Below are 22,182 nucleotides of genomic sequence, written 5' to 3'. Positions count from 1 at the left end.
AGGACCGACAGCACAGGCCAATAATTACCAAAAATGGAGGAACAGCAGACATCAAGACAAATTAAAGAACAAAAACAATAACAAACAAGCAATACAATGTAAGCAAATAAACAAAAACAAACACCGGCCAGAAGGACCGACAACAAAACACATCAAAATTTAGAAAATGAAACATAACACAAGACAATGCACACACAAACAAATCATAAATATAAACAAAGGGAAAATTAAAAAGAAAACACAATACAACAAGGTAATACATGAAGAGAATACACACTGCAAAACACCTGCCAATCAGCGGACATACTTGCCCGGGAACAAAGCCCGGGGGAAACGCACATTGAACGCCTCCCAACGTAACCACCCCCAAGGGTCTCGTTCACCCACCTTGGACGCCATATCATCCGGAACCCTAGCTACAAACACTCGCAAGCAGGGGACCCAAATGGTATCACTCCTGACGCGAGTAACTTCCACAATCCCCCACATCAAGGGAACACCCCCACCATGAAATTACCCCGGCTCGTCATTCAGCAGTAACTCAGCAATCGCCGACCAGTGAACCGGTGGCATCACCGACGCCGGCAACACGTCCCCCAGGTCCCCAACACACCCTCACAAGAGGGGGCTGGACATAGGACACCACCACCAGGGCACCAGCAGCCACAGGCACACCACCAGACGACTGCAGGGAACCAGGGCGGCGCGCATCCTTCCGTAATGTCACAACCAGGCCACGCCCAGCACCAGCAACCACACCTTCCCTGGGAGCGGGAGCTACCACCTCCCACTGCGGAGAATCCCCAGGCGGAGAAGGAACGGAAGGCACCCCCGAGACCTGGGCACCAGCATCAGCAGGCACATGAACCTCTGCCACCACCAACCGTGGAGACAGCGACACAACCGGTTCCACACCGTCAACTCCCAAGGACCCACAGTCACCGAATTCCCCAACATCGGCCCAGGCAGACGACGAACGCCTGGAACGCTTGGGCTCCGGCCGGAGATCGTCAGAGCCGGAAGCGGACCCAAAAACACGGGTCCCACCAGCCGGACGAACCGACGCCCGACGCAGAACGGTAGCAGCCTCCACCACAGGGGGAACTGGCCCACACACAGCAGGAGGCCCCGCAGCCACCCCAGTACCCAGCACATCTGGGACCTGAGGCGAGAACACAGGGCCAGGCGCAGCAGCCGAAGACGAGGGAGAAGGCGGCGGCGCGTCACAATGATCACTAGGAAGGCCTTTAGGAGCAGCGGAGACAGTGACAGGAGCACGTAGACCATCCGATGGCACTGCAAGACCCGGAGGAGAGTCTGTAACAACCGGAGGAACGTCCGGCGACATAGGGGGAGCCGCATCCGCTAACTGAACGCTCACCTCTTCATCCCCGAAGACCTCCTCCAGAGGGAGCGGGGGGAAATCTTCTTCCCGGAACAAGTTGACTGGAGCAACCGGATCCGCAGTACATCCGGCAGCCTGATGCCCCAACATGCCACACCGGAAACAAGTACAGGGTTGCCGGGCATAATACACCCGCACGTAGTACCCTAAAAGTCGGACAGAGGATGGAATGTCCGACCTCAGGCGCATCCCGAGGGTACGAATGTTCGTCTTCAACCCCGCATATTTTCCAGAAGACAGCTTGTGCATCCTCACACTGATGACGGAGCCAAATCTCTGGAAGAAACGCCGGAGAAGGGACTCAGGGAATTCCATGGGGGCCCCATGGACGCTCACATACGTCACGGCACCACTCCGATCAGATATGGCCACTGAACCAGTGCCATCCAACAACATCAAGGTACGGCCCTCGTACCGCCGGAGAAATCCACGGTACGCCTCATCACGCACAAACTTGATAATCACTCGGCGAGCAGTCACCAGCTCAACCCCGTAGACCTCCTCGACCGGGACATGTAGCACGTCACACATGACCTGCTCAATGAGAGGATACCCTGCACGGCAGGTAAACTCCAAACCCACGGAGTTTACCCTCTCAACAGCGGGAAGATGGCCGCTCATCTTAAAAGCGCCACGTCAACACCAGGCAGGGACAGCAGGGAGGGTAGAGACACCCACCCCCTGCTGGCGAAAATTGCAACCTCCCCAAACTGCCGGAGCGGTCAGACGACACGTCTACACCCTACGGCAGCTCAGGTGGGACTCTATATGGGTTATATCACACATTCAGGGCCACACCACCACACACTGAGAACCACACAACACACAGTGAGGGCCACACCACCACACACTGAGGGCCACACCACCACACACTGAGGACCAAACCACTACACACTGAGGGCCACACCACCACACACTGAGGGCCACACCACCACACACTGAGGGCCACACCACCACACACTGAGGGGCCACACCACCACACACTGAGGGCCACACCACCGCACACTTAGGCCACACCACCACACACAGTACAGGTAGATTTTCCAGTGAACATACCGTGTGCGATCCGGTACTTAACCACCCCATTAAATTCTGGAATCACCAACATAGACTCCACAACCAGTACTTAGACGGCATACCCATCCAACCCGCGACCGACCAGTCAGACTCCTTCGCCTATTTTCACAACCAGTGTAGTGGAAATGTATTTTCTCCAATATATATACATATATTATTAGATACATTTCCATTTGGTGTATTGCTAGATGTAGGGTAGGTTGGGTTTTGTGTCGTGGTTGTGGTGGAAATTTGCCGTGTTTACAACACTCGAGTGAAACATATAGCGACGAATGATTCGATTACAGGAAGAGGGCGATGCACTGTTAGAATGCATTTCGAAAACACTTTTCATTCATTAAATTTGGTTATTAGTTGAATGACCTTTGGTTAATTGTTTCGAACCCTGGTGTTGTTTGGCCACATTACCAGTACCAGTTATAGAACACAACCTGCCCCTCAAGGTATAGAACACTACCTGTCCCTCAAGTTATAGAACACCACCTGTCCCTCAAGTTATAGAACACCACCTGTCCCTCAAGTTATAGAACACCACCTGTCCTTCAAGTTATAGAACACCACCTGTCCCCTCAAGTTATAGAACACCACCTGTCCCCTCAAGTTATAGAACACCACCTGTCCCCTCAAGTTATAGAACACCACCTGTCCCCTCAAGTTATAGAACACCACCTGTCCCCTCAAGTTATAGAACAACTGATTTCTGCAGCTCGTCTTCATGAACAAGGGCCAAAATGCTTGTTAATTCAGCCGACAAAACATTCGACTTGACTAACAATTGGCGACATTCGAGTTTTATCTCAACGGTGTTCGGCTCACGATTGTGTTCTCTAATCACGTCTTTAAATCCTTCACAAAGTACTATCAACGCCAATCATTGCCGACGGAATCTTTAAACATCTAACCTAACGGAGGCCTATCTATACACAAAATGCTAATGAATAACAATAAAAATCTACGAGAAAAGTGTCAGTTTTCAACACAGAATACACTGCGTTAACTTTGTCGAATGCATCCTGTGGAATAATGGAACAAGAGTTGAATGGTGGAATAATGGACAAGAGAGAGCTATTTCCCCCACCCCCCGTTACAATGCTACTAGGTAGAGGCACCAGGTCAGTAAAATAACACCGAAGGATGCAGATATCACGTTTGAACTTATAAATATGATATCTCCACTTATATGAGAAGACAGTCAGGGGATGGGCAGGCTAATAGAGAAACTTTTTAGAGACAGAGCTCTATTGAGACTGGACCAGAGCTCTACTGACGCTGGTACAGAGATCTACTAACAGTGAAACAGAGTTTAAATGACACTGGAGCAGAGTTGTCTACAGCCTGCACCATCACCACCATCACCATCACCACCATCACCATCACCACCACCGCTGTCTCTGCCAGAACGCCATCTACTAGTTCCGCTATTATAAGTATGAGAATCTCCATTATTAGTTCTACCACCACTTTCCCCTCACTATATCACCATTACCAATCACCATCACTAACCATACCTTCACCTGCGCCACCATTGCTATCACCATCACCTGATCCAACCCCCCCACCCCTCCCCACCATCTGCACCACCACTATCTCAACTACGGCTATTTCAATCACTACAACACCCTGCTCCACCACCACTACCACCATTTTCACCATCATTCCTACTACTACCACCACCTCGTTCTTGCTTGAAACGCTAATTACCTGAAATCAAAGACTTTTTCCTTGGGTCTACCTTCACCCAAGATGATTTAACTAAGTCCTAAGTATTTTGACCCTTAAAGCCGATCTCAGTTTCCCCTACTAATGAACTCGAGTGGGTGAACCTCTCACTCATGCCTAAAGCACAAACTGGAAAAAACTAGGATTCACATTTTAAACAGGAAACCAATGGAATGTCCAATCGTTTTGCAATAGGAGTAGAGAGATCAGTGACTGATGCCCAGAATCCGGCCAAGAAGAGTGTTTCATTAAGCATCTTCAGGCACCCAAGACCCACATTCAGGGCTCCTGAGGTGTTCCCGGCGAACCCAAGCAGCCCATGACATCATTAAGCAGCGTGAGCACAACTGACTTAATGTCAGGTGTATTATTAGTCACACTAATGACTAATGTGACTGATTAGCCTGCATTAACCTGAATCAGCATTGCGACACCTTGAGAAGCCTTAAGCACTCGGGAGAACTCCCGTAGGGACTCAGGGCTTTTATGGGATCCCTGAGCACACAGGAGATCCAGAGAGCACTTCCAGGACGCCGTAAGCACTCGGAGCACTCCAGAGAGAGAGATCTTTGATCCTCACTGGTGTCGTGGAAGACCTTTAGAGCGCCCAGAGAGGTTTAGATAACTGAGTCTTGCAGGAATATTCTCTATTTCTACTTCGCTTAGGAGAAAAGTTGAAACATTAACTATTCAAAAGTCCATTTTACACATTTAATATCGTGACGCGTCTCGCTAAAGGACACGTTTTGTTGCAATTTTATAACAGAAAAAGTTGTAAATATATTCCATGCTGGTTACGCTGTCGAGGAAGGTGAGTAAGCTTGCTCTGGTTGGCTGAGGCAATTGGTGTGACCGGAAACAACTGCCTTGGTCATGCTGATGGTAGGACGCATTCAAGTGTTAGTTGGGTGTTGATAGTTGGATGAGTATTTGATATGTAGTGCTTCGGCTATGTCTAATCTCTTTTTTTGTGTGTATCCGTCAATTATTTTGGTGTTGTTGGTGAGGATATCTCTGGTGATGGTCTGACTGTGTATATAATAGAGCCTTGTTGTTTGTGCATTGTCAGATGCCTCTGTTGTTTCATCCTCTTGTTTATTCCTCGTGCTCACTATTACACTGATGATTGTCTTATTAAATCTTTTTCGTTTTCTCGCAGTTTTCTCTATATTTTGTCGGTGTTTGTTGTGTTAATCTCGCTTTTGTCACGCCTCTTTTTCCAGTGTAGTGAGGTTTATCTCTTTTTGATGACCAGACCACACACTAGAAATTGAAGGGACGACGACGTTTCGGTCCGTCCTGGACCATTCTCAAGTCGATTGTGAGTCGTCGTCGACTCAAGTCGTCGTCCCTTCAATTTCTAGTGTGTGGTCTGGTCAACATACTTCAGCCACGTTATTGTGACTCATCGCCTGCTTATCTCTTTTTAGCCTCTTCCAACTGCTCAGTTCTTAATTGTTTACTGAGCAGTCTGAAATTCCTTTAATTCCGGCCTGTGTTTTATGGTGAGGATTGTAGGCTGGGGCGACATAGGTTAGCTAGCGTGGCTCAAACATAGTCCTGAATCACGACTATTATTCAGGACCACGTTTCAGGGACCTTGTCTACGTCCCTGAAACCTCCACGAATGTTCGACAGCTTCGTGAGTGCTGATAATTTTATATTGTAAATTTGTTGGCCCTCTGGTTAGATGGCTGATGTTCTTAGAGGATTGAACAGTTCGCTAGTTCCTCGATTTGTTTCCCCTTGTCTTCCTCAGGCAGTCGTCTCCCCTCATCGTGTGAAATGTTATTAAATCCTTCTAACTTTCTTTCCCAATCGCATCACCTTCCAGTTGCTTGGATTAGATTCAAGCAGCCACTTTTCACCACCTCTTAGAGTTATGTCAGGTCCTTCTGAAGCACTCGTAACATTCTTCTGTTATAATTTATCCCATCATATTCCCGCCATTTGAGTAATATTGACATGTTGCATCTTGATTGCACAGTTAATCTTTGATATTTATCAGGAATGGTGCAGGTCTCAGTCGTGCACTGTACGACTTAAGTACTCCGGTTGACTTTCAATTCTGATCTCTTCCGCTAATCTAATTTTTTTTCTCTCTTGCACTTGAAGGATTGGAATTCCTTTACCCATTTCAACATAGTCAATCTACATTGACTGGTCGGTAGAGCGACGACATTACTTTTTTTTTCATTTTGTTCAGAGTCCGAGTGTGACATATAGTGGTTAGAGTGACTGGATATTGTATCATCTCTTCTATATGTGCTATATTCCTTCCAAGTGCTATATGGTCATACTGGCTTATCACTTTCTCCTGATAATTAGGCTGCCTTACTTTGACCCACGCCCCTATTCTTTCCCCCCTTGAGTGCCAGCTGTTTGCTCTTTGACACATTGGTTTAGAAAACAATCTAATCAATGAACAAATCCACAAGGGCCATGACGAGGATTTGAACCTGCGTCCGGGAGCATCTAATCTAGTCAATAGCAGCAAAAGCCTTCCTCTCCATGTTTCAGTCTCACCACAAGGGTTCCTTCCGTCCCAGTCTACATATTCTTAGTGGAAATCACCCATGATAATGAAATAGTGTTATCACTCCGTCAATTATTATTAATGCATCTTGAATTATATTTTGCATATCAAATCCTGTTACCGGTTCTCTCGTTGCATATCTGGAAAACGTTTGGTATAAACCACGTGGAGGTGTGTGTGAGGCCTAATTAACAGCTGGATAATGACCTAATTAGCGAGCCTAAATTGAGAGGGGAGGAGAGTAATTGGCGAAATACTCTGTTTTCAGTGCCTGCAGACGTTACGTTTCCCAGGGTTGATTACTCTAATTAACCTGCCACACCTATACTATCCTGGGTGATGCAATTGTTTATTGATGTTGAAGTAAAGAGGTGTTGAGGGATTTACGAGGCAATCAAAGAATAAATGATGAATGTGGCCATGGGCATGAAGATGATGATAGTGAAGGCGGTTGTGACTACAGTCATTGTATTATGATGTTGACAGCTGTGACTACAGTCATTGTAATATGATGTTGACAACTGTGACTACAGTCATTGTATTGTGATGTTGACAGCTGTGACTACAGTCATTGTAATATGATGTTGACAACTGTGACTACAGTCATTGTATTATGATGTTGACAGCTGTGACTACAGTCATTGTATTAACATGATGTTTACGACACTAATGATGGAAATATTGCTCATAATGTAAAATGATCTAAACATACACAAGACTTAAATTTCATAGAGAAAACAATTGAAACTCATCAAAACAGACCCAGTGACAGCAAGGTTAGCTAAAGTAAGGAACTGCCTCCAATCACAGTGAAACTTCTTCTTAACCACAGTAAAACCGCCTCTAATCACATCTAAACTTTCTCTAATGAATTAATCTATGAATTAATCATAGTAAAACAGCTTCTAACCATAATAAAAATAAAAATTTAATCACAGTAAAGCAACCTCCAGTCGCAATGTAACTACGTCCACAGTACAAAATACATTCAATGTAAAACCAGGTGAAAACCCCATCACAGCATCATCCATCAACCCTCGTCAACCCATTCAATCCCTCTGAGCTAGCCTTCATTCGTACAGTGGACTACCCTCCACACCTTTCATCTGGACCAAAGTACACACACACACTCCTCCCATACCCACCCTGGGAACTCATACGTACCCATAGCAACCCATCTCTTTCCCTGGCAACCCATACCCACCCTGGGAACCCAAACCTAACTCTCACCCACCTGCGGAGCCGTACGGATGGTTGAAGGCGGCGCTGGATGCTGGGTCGAGATAAATATCTTTGGATGCTGTGGTGGAGTGGCCGGCCACAGCTGCCCGACAGGTGACCCGGGCCATGTTGTTGTGGAAGTACTCTGGGGCCATCCAGCGGAGGCCCAGAGTGGTCGTCACTCTCCCTCGGTGGTCCTCGAAGTCTGCATACTTCACCACGTTGAGATCTCTCACCTGAGGGGGTGTGAGTAGGGAGAGACAATGAGGTAGGGAGGAGTCAGGGAGGGAGGGGTTAGGAAGGGATGGGTTAGGGGAGGGACAGGATGAGAGGGAGGGGGTCATGGAGGGACAGAAGGGAGGGAGGAAGGTTAAGAGGACAAATGAGATGGAAAGACATAATGTTACAAAGTGTTTAAACACATGATTTACTCATTTACATATATTATTAACACTTGTTGCAAAACACACACACACACACACACACACACACACACACACACACACACACACACACACACACACACACACACACACACACACACACACACACATGTTTGTCAATGTTTGCAGATGACGCAAAATTAATGAGAAGAGTTGTGACAGACGAGGATTGTAGGATCCTCCTTGAGGACTTAAACAGGCTGCAGAGATGGTCAGGGAAATGGCTACTGGAGTTTAACACTAGTAAATGTAAAGTTATGGAAATGGGATCAGGTGACAGGAGACCAAAGGGACAGTACGCAATGAAGGGGAACAGCCTACCTGTAACGATTCGAGAAAGAGACCTGGGAGTGGATGTGACACCTAATCTAACTCCTGAGGCACATATAAATAGGATAACGACAGCAGCGTACTCTACACTGGCGAAAATTAGAACTTCATTCAGAAACCTAAATGAGGAAGCTTTTAGGGCACTTTACACTGCCTACGTGAGACCCGTCTTAGAGTATGCCGCGCCAACATGGAGCCCCCACCTGAAGAAACACATAAAGAAACTGGAGAAGGTTCAGAGGTTTGCGACGAGGCTTGTCCCAGAGTTACGAGGGATGGGATATGAAGAGCGGCTGAAGGAACTGAACCTAACGACACTAGAGAAAAGAAGGGAGAGAGGAGATATGATAGGGACATATAAAATACTCAGGGGAATTGATAAAGTGGAAATAGATGAAATGTTCACACGTAATAATAACAGAACGAGGGGACATGGGTGGAAACTGGAAACTCAGATGAGTCACAGAGATGTTAGGAAGTTTTCTTTTAGCGTGAGAGTAGTAGAAAAATGGAATGCACTTGGGGAACAGGTTGTGGAAGCAAATACTATTCATACTTTTAAAACTAGGTATGATAGGGAAATGGGACAGGAGTCATTGCTGTAAACAACCGATAGCTAGAAAGGCGGGATCCAAGAGTCAATGCTCGATCCTGCAAGCACATATAGGTGAGTACATATAGGTGAGTACACACAGATGAGAAGTTTCCTAAGTGAAATACCTTGGGATACAGACCTCAGAGATAAGTCTGTACAGGGTATGATGGACTATGTTACCCAAAAGTGTCAGGAGGCAGTAAACAGGTTCATCCCGGCCCAAAGGGAAAAATCCGAGAAGCAACAGAAGAATCCATGGTATAATAGGGCATGTATGGAAGCGAAGAAACTGAACAAAAGGGCATGGAGGAACTTCCGAAATAACAGAACACCAGAAAGCAGAGAGAGATACCAGAGAACCAGGAATGAGTACGCCAGGGTGAGAAGAGAAGCAGAGAAAAGTTTTGAAAATGATATAGCAAACAAAGCCAAGACCGAACCAAAGCTACTCCACAGTCACATCAGAAGGAAAACAACAGTGAAAGAACAGGTATTGAAACTTCGAACAGGCGAGGACAGGTATACAGAGAATGACAGAGAGGTGTGTGAAGAACTCAACAAGAGGTTCCAGGAGGTCTTCACAATAGAACAAGGTGAGGTCACTGTGCTAGGAGAAAGGGAGGTAAACCAGGCGGCCTTGGAAGAGTTCGAAATTACGAGAGAGGAGGTCAAGAGACACCTGCTGGATCTGGATGTTAGAAAGGCTGTTGGTCCAGATGGGATCTCACCATGGATACTGAAAGAGTGTGCAGAGGCACTTTGCTTGCCACTCTCCATAGTGTATAGTAAGTCACTGGAGATGGGAGACCTACCAGAAATATGGAAGATGGCGAATGTGGTCCCAATATACAAAAAGGGCGACAGGCAAGAGGCACTGAACTACAGGCTACTGTCCTTGATTTGTATACCATGCAAGGTGATGGAGAAGATCGTGAGAAAAAACCTGGTAACACATCTAGAGAGAAGGGACTTTGTGACAAATCGCCAACATGGGTTCAGGGAGGGTAAATCTTGCCTTACAGGCTTGATAGAATTCTATGATCAGGTGACAAAGATTAAGCAAGAAAGAGAGGGATGGGCGGACTGCATATTCTTGGATTGTCGGAAAGCCTTTGACACAGTACCGCATAAGAGGCTGGTACCCAGCAAACACAAATCATCTACACAACGTTCGCCTATCTCTTCCCATAGGTGTGGGAATGATTTGCATTGAGAATGGTGCAGGAGAGCCTTTGAGAAACTTTTACTCAAAAAATCCAAACACAAAGGTTTAATTATAAATTGTTTTTCTACAATTATTTTCTTCCAAATGTAAAACAAATAGTTTTTACATGTTTAAATATAAAATTTATGGTGTTTTTTTGTAAAATTCATTAATAAATTGTGAATGATATATATTGGCTGAGTGAAACCTTTAAAATCCATTTAGTTATAATATGAACAGAAAAAAGTAGTTTTCCAAATTTTCTAAAAATCGCTCTTTTTAACACAATTTGACTCCTTATGCATTCCACTAAACACTAATATCATGTTTAAATATATAATTTATGTATTATTCCCTAAGATAATTTATATAAATTTTAAAAGTTGCTGGAAAGTGGTGAGAACGAATCTGAAAACGTTTTGTTGTCTTATATTGGCGTGTTCTTATTAACTAGAGTGAGTAAGAGTGAGCGAGAGTGGGTAAGAGTGAGTAAGAGTGAATGAAGGTGAGTGAGAGTGCCAGAGAGTGTGTAAGTGTGAGTAAGAGTGAGTATAAGTAAGAGTGACTGAGAGTGAGTAAGAGTGACAGAGTGAGTAAGAGTGAGAGTAAGAGTGACAGAATGAGTAAGAGTGAGAGTAAAGTGATTGAGAGTAAGGGTGAGTATGAGAGTAAGAGTGATTGAGAGTTAGAGTGAGAGTAAGAGTGATTGAGAGTTAGTGAGAGTAAGAGTGATTGAGAGTAAGAGTGATTGAGAGTAAGAGTGATTGAGAGTAAGAGTGATTGAGAGTAAGAGTGATTGGGAGTAAGAGTGATTGAGAGTAAGAGTGATTGGGAGTAAGAGTGATTGGGAGTAGGAGTTAGAGTGAGAGTAGGAGTAAGAATGAGAATAAGAGTGATTGAGAGTAAGAGTGAGTAAGAGTAAGAATGAGAGTAAGAGTGATTGAGAGTAAGAGTGATTGAGAGTAAGAGTGATTGAGAGTAAGAGTGATTGGGAGTAAGAGTGATTGGGAGTAAGAGTAAGAGTGAGAGTAAGAATGAGAATAAGAGTGATTGAGAGTAAGAGTGATTGGGAGTAAGAGTAAGAGTAAGAATGAGAGTAGGAGTGATTGAGAGTAGGAGTGATTGGGAGTAGGAGTGATTGGGAGTAAGAGTGATTGAGAGTAAGAGTAATTGAGAGTAAGAGTATGAGAGTAAGAGTGAGAGAGTGAGTATGAATGGGTAAGGGTGACTGAGAGTGAGTAAGAATGACAGAGTAAGAGTGACAGAGAGTAAGAGTGACAGAGTAAGAGTGACAGAGAGTAAGAGTGACAGAGAGTAAGAGTGACAGAGTAAGAGTGACAGAGAGTAAGAGTGACAGAGAGTAAGAGTGACAGAGAGTAAGAGTGACAGAGTAAGAGTGACAGAGTAAGAGTGACAGAGAGTAAGAGTGACAGAGTAAGAGTGACAGAGAGTAAGAGTGACAGAGAGTAAGAGTGACAGAGAGTAAGAGTGACAGAGAGTAAGAGTGACAGAGAGTAAGAGTGACAGAGTAAGAGTGACAGAGAGTAAGAGTGACAGAGAGTAAGAGTGACAGAGAGTAAGAGTGACAGAGTAAGAGTGACAGAGTAAGAGTGACAGAGAGTAAGAGTGACAGAGTAAGAGTGACAGAGAGTAAGAGTGACAGAGAGTAAGAGTGACAGAGAGTAAGAGTGACAGAGTAAGAGTGACAGAGAGTAAGAGTGACAGAGAGTAAGAGTGACAGAGAGTAAGAGTGACAGAGTAAGAGTGACAGAGTAAGAGTGACAGAGAGTAAGAGTGACAGAGTAAGAGTGACAGAGAGTAAGAGTGACAGAGAGTAAGAGTGACAGAGAGTAAGAGTGACAGAGAGTAAGAGTGACAGAGTAAGAGTGACAGAGAGTAAGAGTGACAGAGAGTAAGAGTGACAGAGAGTAAGAGTGACAGAGTAAGAGTGACAGAGTAAGAGTGACAGAGAGTAAGAGTGACAGAGAGTAAGAGTGACAGAGTAAGAGTGACAGAGAGTAAGAGTGACAGAGAGTAAGAGTGACAGAGTAAGAGTGACAGAGTGTAAGAGTGACAGAGTAAGAGTGACAGAGAGTAAGAGTGACAGAGAGTAAGAGTGACAGAGTAAGAGTGACAGAGAGTAAGAGTGACAGAGTAAGAGTGACAGAGTAAGAGTGACAGAGAGTAAGAGTGACAGAGAGTAAGAGTGACAGAGAGTAAGAGTGACAGAGAGTAAGAGTGACAGAGAGTAAGAGTGACAGAGAGTAAGAGTGACAGAGTAAGAGTGACAGAGTAAGAGTGACAGAGAGTAAGAGTGACAGAGAGTAAGAGTGACAGAGAGTAAGAGTGACAGAGTAAGAGTGACAGAGAGTAGGAGTGACAGAGTGTAAGAGTGACAGTAAGAGTGACAGAGAGTAAGAGTGACAGAGAGTAAGAGTGACAGAGAGTAAGAGTGACAGAGTAAGAGTGACAGAGTAAGAGAGTGAGAGTGATTATGAGAGAGTTAAGAGTGTGAGGTGTGTGAGTGTAGCAGGCCAGGGAGGCAGGATGTGTGGTCACAGGCGAGGCCTAGGCCTCGTGATCTCTAATGTTGGTTTTTATATATATGTGGGATTTTTTGTCCTGTTTCAAATTATAATTATTTAGCAGGAATGTAATAAGATATTGCACAGTATTAATGTGACAATAATATATGCATTATTTCCTTGATAATCAAACTTGTTGTTCAAAGATAATATACAATCTTTGAAGGAAACATTTTGAGAGCGCAAGCTGGCAACACTGTTCTGGTGGGTGAGAGAGACATATGGTTAGTTGTACTCAGACCTACAGTGGAGAAGGGTGTGTCCCAGCTGGCCGCCACCAGCCGCCACCCGCCGCCACCCGCCGCCCACCACCAGCCACCACCAGCCGCCACCCGCCACCACCCGCCACCACCCACCACCAGCCGCCACCCACCACCAGCCGCCACCCGCCGCCACCCGCCACCCACCACCAGCCGCCACCCGCCGCCACCCACCACCAGCCGCCACCTGCCACCACCCACCACCAGCCGCCACCCGCCGCCACCCGCCGCCACCCGCCACCACCCACCACCAGCCGCCACCCGCCACCACCCACCACCAGCCGCCACCCGCCACCAGCCACCAGCCACCGCCACCCACCACCGCCACTCACCACCCGCCGCCACCCGCCACCACCCACCACCAGCCGCCAGCCGCCACCCACCACCAGCCGCCAGCCGCCACCCACCACCAGCCGCCACCCGCCGCCACCCGCCGCCACCCACCACCCTGCCGCCACCCACCACCAGCCGCCACCCGCCGCCACCCACCACCAGCCGCCACCCGCCACCACCCACCACCAGCCGCCACCCGCCACCACCCACCACCAGCCGCCACCCGCCACCACCCACCACCAGCCGCCACCACCCACCACCAGCCGCCACCCGCCACCACCCACCACCAGCCGCCACCCGCCACCACCCACCACCAGCCGCCACCCGCCACCACCCACCACCAGCCGCCACCCGCCACCGCCACCCACCACCGCCACCCGCCACCCGCCACCACCCACCACCAGCCGCCACCACCCACCACCAGCCGCCACCCGCCACCAGCCACCGCCACCCGCCACCAGCCACCGCCACCCACCACCACCCGCCACCAGCCACCGCCACCCACCACCGCCACTCACCACCCGCCGCCACCAGCCGCCACCCGCCACCCACCACCGCCACCCGCCGCCACCACTTACCACCACCACCCACCACCACCAGCCGCCGCCGCCACCACCACCCACCACCACCGCCGCCACCACCCATCACCGCCGCCGCCACCACCACCCACCACCACCGCCGCCGCCACCACCCATCACCGCCGCCACCACCCACCACAGCCGCCGCCGACACCACCGCCACCGCCCACCACAGCCGGCACCACCACCCACCACCACCACCACCACCCACCACCGCCGCCACCACCAGCCGCCACAAGCCGCCACCGCCCGCCACCGCCCGCCACCAGCCGCCATCACCACCACCACCACCACCAGCCGCCATCACCGCCACCAGCTGCCACCACCACCAGCCGCCACCACCACCACCACCAGCCGCCATCACCGCCACCAGCTGCCACCACCACCAGCCGCCATCACCGCCACCAGCTGCCACCACCACCAGCCGCCACCACCAGCCGCCACCACCAGCCGCCACCACCGCCACCACCACCTGCCACCAGCCGCCACCACCGCCCGCTATCAGCAGTCACCGCCCGTTGCCACAGTCGCCACCGCAAGCCGCCACCGCCAGCCGCCACCAGCCCCCCCCACCGCCGATCGTCACCACCCACCACAGCCGCCGCCGCCCGCCACCGCCCGCCACCGCCCGCCACCACCCACCACAGCCGCCACCACCCACCACCACCCGCCGCCACCACCCACCACCACCCGCCGCCACCACCCACCACCACCAGCCGCCGCCGCCACCCACCACCCGCCGCCGCCGCCACCACCACCCACCACCACCGCCGCCACCACCCACCACCACCAGCCGCCGCCGCCACCACCACAACCCACCACCACCGCCGCCACCACCAGCCGCCGCCACCGCCACCACCGCCCACCACCACCGCCGCCACCACCCACCACCGCCAGCCGCCACCACTCATCACAGACCCCGCCACCGCCCGCCAGACACAGCCGCCACTGTCCGCCACCGCTGCCATTGTCCGCCACCGCCGTCACTGTCCGCCACCGCCGCCACTGTCCGCCACCGCCACCACTGTCCGCCCGCCGCCACCACTGTCCGCCCGCCGCCACCACTGTCCGCCCGCCGCCACCACTGTCCGCCCGCCGCCACCACTGTCCGCCCGCCGCCTCCACTGTCCGCCCGCCGCCTCCACTGTCCGCCCGCCGCCTCCACTGTCCGCCCGCCGCCGCCACTGTCCGCCCGCCGCCGCCACTGTCCGCCGCCGCCTCCACTGTCCGCCCGCCGCCTCCACTGTCCGCCCGCCGCCTCCACTGTCCGCCCGCCGCCTCCACTGTCCGCCCGCCGCCTCCACTGTCCGCCCGCCGCCTCCAATGTCCGCCCGCCGCCGCCACTGTTCGCCCGCCGCCGCCACTGTCCGCCCGCCGCCGCCACTGTCCGCCCGCCGCCACTGTCCACCACCGCCGCCACGGTCCGCCCGCCGCCACTATCCGCCACAGCCGCCACTGTCCGCCCGCCGCCACTGTCCTCCCGCCGCCACTGTCCGCCCGCCGCCGCCCTGTACGCCCGCCGCCACTATCCGCCACCGCCGCCACTGTCCGCCCGCCGCCACTGTCCGCCCGCCGCCACTATCCGCCACCGCCGCCACTGTCCGCCCGACGCCACTGTCCGCCCGCCGCCACTGTCCGCCCGCCGCCACTGTCCGCCAGCCGCCACTGTCCGCCCGCCGCCACTGTCCGCCCGCCGCCACTGTCCGCCAGCCGCCACTGTCCGCCCGCCGCCACTGTCCGCCACCGCCGCTACTGTCCGCCCGCCGCCACTGTCCGCCCGCCGCCGCCACTGTCCGCCCGCCGCCACTATCCGCCACCGCCGCCACTGTCCGCCACAGCCGCCACTCTCTGCCGTACAGCCTCCCCTCTCTCCGTTAGTAAATAATTATAATTGTTAGTAAATAATAAAAGAAATATAAATTATTAGATTTTTTTTACCATTAAATTGGTTTTAATATTTAAATTGAAAATAATAATATAATATAAAATATAATAAAAATAATATAATATAAAATATAATTTAATTTCAAGAAATTTAACTTTAAACACAAAGATGTAAAAAGGGTTCAGATTATTGGCTCAAACCTTTCATATGAGATTCATATTGGTATATGAATGGATTATGAATGACTCATGTTAGGAGTGTAAAGTTGCCACAACATCTCAAATTAGTGTTAGATACATATGTCTTGGTTATAAGTTTTGGAAACCTATTTAAGTCCACACACAATATCGTATCTGATACGATAAAACAAACGTTTCCAATACTTTCAAATACTTTCCAGATATGTTGTGGCAACCTAAAATTGTTTGCTGGGTACATAAGCTGGAGAGACAGGCAGGTGTAGCTGGTAAGGTGCTCCAGTGGATAAGGGAGTATCTAAGCAATAGGAAGCAGAGAGTTACGGTGAGGGGTGAGACCTCCGATTGGCGTGAAGTCACCAGTGGAGTCCCACAGGGCTCTGTACTCGGTCCTATCTTGTTTCTGATATATGTAAATGATCTCCCAGAGGGTATCGATTCATTTCTCTCAATGTTTGCGGACGATGCTAAAATTATGAGAAGGATTAAAACAGAAGAGGACTGTTTGAGGCTTCAAGAAGACCTAGACAAGCTGAAGGAATGGTCGAACAAATGGTTGTTAGAGTTTAACCCAACCAAATGTAATGTAATGAAGATAGGTGTAGGGAGCAGGAGGCCAGATACAAGGTATCATCTGGGAGAGGAAATTCTTCAGGAGTCAGAGAAGGAAAAAGACTTGGGGGTTGATATCACGCCAGACCTGTCTCCTGCAGCACATATCAAACGGATAACATCAGCGGCATATGCCAGGCTGGCCAACATACGAACGACATTCAGAAACTTGTGTAAAGAATCATTCAGAACTTTGTATACCACATATGTCAGGCCAATCCTGGAGTATGCAGCCCCAGCATGGAGTCCATATCTAGTCAAGGATAAGACTAAACTGGAAAAGGTTCAAAGGTTTGCCACCAGACTAGTACCCGAGCTGAGAGGTATGAGCTACGAGGAGAGACTACGGGAATTAAACCTCACTTCGCTGGAAGACAGAAGAGTTAGGGGGGACATGATCACCACATTCAAGATTCTGAAGGCAATTGATAGGGTAGATAAAGACAGTCTATTGAACACAAGGGAAACACGTACAAGGGGACACAGGTGGAAACTGAGTGCCCAAATGAGCCACAGAGATATGAGAAAGAACTTTTTTAGTGTCAGAGAGTAGTGTAAAGTGCGACTAGAACCGCGTGCACCACCTGCCCAGGTGGCTCTATTAGAGTCAGCTGGGCAGGTGGTGCGCAGGTGTCTAGTCGCACAGGGTTTTGGGGGGATTTTCCCGGAAGTTTGGCGCGTGTCGGACGCGTGTGAGCGTCCTGTGTTTGGGTATGTGGTCAGGAAAGAGGGGAGGACATGTTGTTGGGGGTGTAGGAGAGTATGTGGTAGCGTAAGAAATACAAGGAAAAGCGGTAAATATGTATGTGTGTTTGTCATAGACTTAATCCTGTGTGACGATAATAGTTTGATGATAGTAAGTAATGTAAGTAGAGGTTGTGGGGATCCAAAATAGTGGATATGTTGTTTGGGGTGGGGGAGGAGGAGGGGAACCCCCATACCTGAGAGGAAGGCCTTTACGTCCATTAGCTTCCCCCCTACTGGAAGCCGTAAGTGTTGAGGGGTAAGAGAGAGAGAGAGAGAGAGAGAGAGAGAGAGAGAGAGAAAGAGAGCAGCACCCCTCCTGCGGAAGTGGTCCATTTGCCTTAAAGGCTTTTCGATGTCTTCAGAGTTGAGTGGAGATGTTCATCCCACCGCGACTCCCCATACACTGCGATTCCGGTAAGGAGGGGAGCGAGGTACATACTCCTGCCGACAGACCCACACCTGTCAGCCATCAATCACTTCTCATTTGACCCGGGGCATTTCACTCCCCTCACACACAAACGCGCCGTTAGTTCCGTGCGAGACTTCATCCGCTGCACACACTCACCATACAGCTCCGCGTCATGGAAAGACGAAGCTCTACAGCCTGCATGAAATGTGGAGTGTTTTATATTCCATCACCAAATCAACTGTGTCGGCTGCAATGTGCAAGCTGTGAAAAACCGCCCCTAGGACATTATGACATCAAATGCAAGCGATGTCAGCAGATTTTCTGTGATAACCGTGAGTGTTATTCTTATTTAATATTCCAAAGTTCATTTTATGGCATCCACAGGTGAAATATCGCGTGTGTAAACTACTATAGTGTGAGAATATTTACTCATTCGGGCTATTACATTCCACACAGTTAAATATGTTCTTTCCAATTTCAGTTTACAAAACCGTGAAGTGTCCTTATTGCTCACCCGCCCCGCGAGGAGGTCATCGCCGGAATGAAACTTCACATAAACGTAGGTAGCATATAAAAATTATACTTCTCGTATCTGTATTTCATCCCGTTGCAAGTGAACACACATGCATAATAAACATATTTTTCCCCATTCACCCGTGCTGAATATCATTTGTTCCATTTCAGGTTATAATCCCTACCTCAATCGACGGAGGGAACAGATAGACATCATCGAGTCTATACCACATTCCTCCCACACGGAGCTATGGAGAGCAGATCTCACTCGCGGACAGATGGGGGGCTACGAGACCATATCGCGCCCAGTTAGCACTACGTTAATGATTCATAGCCTCACACCTGCTCTGCCCCTTCACCAGGACATAAGTAAGTTAATACTGTCTTATTTCAGTCTATTTTCTAAACATATTAATTCCCACTAGTCTGTTCTCTCACCTCATAATATATATATATATATATATATATATATATATATATATATATATATATATATATATATATATATATATGGCACAACTCTCCTAAACACGAGAGTGAAGTATACAACTTTAGAACACTTTCCCACCAGGAGACTCGAACCCTAGCCAGCACAGAAGCCTTCCAGCAACTGGCATAACAGGTACGCCTTAACCCGCTCCACCACCTGCTCAGACCCTTAGCACTAGAGCAAGTGAGGGGTCATTTGTACGTTTTTTCATCCAGTCCCTGTTAATATGGGAGAACACTGTCTATGCTTAAGGCACAACTCTCCTAAACACGAGAGTGAAGTATACAACTTTAGAACACTTTCCCACCAGGAGACTCGAACCCTAGCCAGCACAGAAGCCTTCCAGCAACTGGCATAACAGGTACGCCTTAACCCGCTCCACCACCTGCTCAGACCCTTAGCACTAGAGCAAGTGAGGGGTCATTTGTACGTTTTTTCATCCAGTCCCTGTTAATATGGGAGAACACTGTGTCTATGCTTAAGGCACAACTCTCCTAAACACGAGAGTGAAGTATACAACTTTAGAACACTTTCCCACCAGGAGACTCGAACCCTAGCCAGCACAGAAGCCTTCCAGCAACTGGCATAACAGGTACGCCTTAACCCGCTCCACCACCTGCTCAGACCCTTAGCACTAGAGCAAGTGAGGGGTCATTTGTACGTTTTTTCATCCAGTCCCTGTTAATATGGGAGAACACTGTGTCTATGCTTAAGGCACAACTCTCCTAAACACGAGAGTGAAGTATACAACTTTAGAACACTTTCCCACCAGGAGAAAGTGTTCACCACTTTCACTCTCGTGTTTAGGAGAGTTGTGCCTTAAGCATAGACACAGTGTTCTCCCATATTAACAGGGACTGGATGAAAAAACGTACAAATGACCCCTCACTTGCTCTAGTGCTAAGGGTCTGAGCAGGTGGTGGAGCGGGTTAAGGCGTACCTGTTATGCCAGTTGCTGGAAGGCTTCTGTGCTGGCTAGGGTTCGAGTCTCCTGGTGGGAAAGTGTTCTAAAGTTGTATACTTCACTCTCGTGTTTAGGAGAGTTGTGCCTTAAGCATAGACACAGTGTTCTCCCATATTAACAGGGACTGGATGAAAAAACGTACAAATGACCCCTCACTTGCTCTAGTGCTAAGGGTCTGAGCAGGTGGTGGAGCGGGTTAAGGCGTACCTGTTATGCCAGTTGCTGGAAGGCTTCTGTGCTGGCTAGGGTTCGAGTCTCCTGGTGGGAAAGTGTTCTAAAGTTGTATACTTCACTCTCGTGTTTAGGAGAGTTGTGCCTTAAGCATAGACACAGTGTTCTCCCATATTAACAGGGACTGGATGAAAAAACGTACAAATGACCCCTCACTTGCTCTAGTGCTAAGGGTCTGAGCAGGTGGTGGAGCGGGTTAAGGCGTACCTGTTATGCCAGTTGCTGGAAGGCTTCTGTGCTGGCTAGGGTTCGAGTCTCCTGGTGGGAAAGTGTTCTAAAGTTGTATACTTCACTCTCGTGTTTAGGAGAGTTGTGCCTTAAGCATAGACACAGTGTTCTCCCATATTAACAGGGACTGGATGAAAAAACGTACAAATGACCCCTCACTTGCTCTAGTGCTAAGGGTCTGAGCAGGTGGTGGAGCGGGTTAAGGCGTACCTGTTATGCCAGTTGCTGGAAGGCTTCTGTGCTGGCTAGGGTTCGAGTCTCCTGGTGGGAAAGTGTTCTAAAGTTGTATACTTCACTCTCGTGTTTAGGAGAGTTGTGCCTTAAGCATAGACACAGTGTTCTCCCATATTAACAGGGACTGGATGAAAAAAACGTACAAATGACCCCTCACTTGCTCTAGTGCTAAGGGTCTGAGCAGGTGGTGGAGCGGGTTAAGGCGTACCTGTTATGCCAGTTGCTGGAAGGCTTCTGTGCTGGCTAGGGTTCGAGTCTCCTGGTGGGAAAGTGTTCTAAAGCTGTATACTTCACTCTCGTGTTTAGGAGAGTTGTGCCTTAAGCATAGACACAGTGTTCTCCCATATTAACAGGGACTGGATGAAAAAACGTACAAATGACCCCTCACTTGCTCTAGTGCTAAGGGTCTGAGCAGGTGGTGGAGCGGGTTAAGGCGTACCTGTTATGCCAGTTGCTGGAAGGCTTCTGTGCTGGCTAGGGTTCGAGTCTCCTGGTGGGAAAGTGTTCTAAAGTTATATATATATATATATATATATATATATATATATATATATATATATATATATGCTTTCATTCTTTCTAGAGATAATATGTTTTTCTTTTTTTTACAGACGACACACCGCTGTGCATAGATTTGGCATCCAGCAGCGCTGAGAGCAGCAGCAGCAGCAGCGGCAGTGAGAGTGACACAGCAGAGCAAACATTACCCACATCCGGCTCTCACCCCTCAACTCACGGGGAGGGGAGGGCACGTTCACGCGCTCACTCAACCCCCCGTTCCTCCCCCAGCCCCATACCCCAATCAGTCAGCGACAGGTACGACAGCAGCAGCAACAACAGCATCAGCAGCAGCAGCAGCAGCAGCAGCAGCAGCAGCAGTGGTGAGAACAGGGTCATTAACATCAGCATCACAGACAGTGACTCAGACGACAGCTCAGCAGACCGTGACCTTGACTCCCAAGCATCTGTCAATTCTGTCTTGTTAGCACCGTCTGCCGTAATAGCTGACCGTGCAGGGTCGCCCATTCATGTCGGAGGGGGGCTATCAACACCCCCCACCCCTCCCAGCCCTCTCCCATCACCCCCACCACCTCTCTCTCCATCTCCTCCACCTGCCCTAGAAATTCAACCTCAGCTACTGGATCGAATTGATAACTATAACGGCAGTTATGTTCGGCTTTCATTCTCCATACCAGAACATGTTAACACCTCCCCAGGACTCTATCTGAGAACATACAGGGATTTTTTCATTAATGAGATACGCGCCCTTTTCTTTCCACAACACCCATTCCTCCTAATTTACCCAGACATCACTCTAATTGTGCGGAATTTAAATGTACAACAAGACGGGGAGGATAATCTATTGGATCCTATAAATAACGACGG

The 22,182-nt window shown here is 49.2% G+C and overlaps 1 protein-coding gene across 1 annotated transcript in view; it reads right to left on the bottom strand.

Moving 5' to 3' along the window:
- Positions 1-22,182, bottom strand: part of LOC123753186 (uncharacterized) — a 47,298-nt gene that overhangs the window by 322 nt on the left and 24,794 nt on the right. The window contains exons 5-6 of the mRNA XM_069319417.1: positions 7,972-8,194; positions 1,147-1,446 (exon numbers count right to left, since the gene is read on the bottom strand). Coding sequence (XP_069175518.1) covers positions 1,147-1,446; positions 7,972-8,194 — 523 coding nt within the window. The remainder of the gene's footprint in view (positions 1-1,146; positions 1,447-7,971; positions 8,195-22,182) is intronic.

The sequence above is a fragment of the Procambarus clarkii genome, chromosome 8 (assembly GCF_040958095.1).
Source record: "Procambarus clarkii isolate CNS0578487 chromosome 8, FALCON_Pclarkii_2.0, whole genome shotgun sequence".
Classification (NCBI taxonomy): domain Eukaryota; kingdom Metazoa; phylum Arthropoda; class Malacostraca; order Decapoda; family Cambaridae; genus Procambarus; species Procambarus clarkii.
This window is presented reverse-complemented; position numbering and strand designations above follow the sequence as displayed.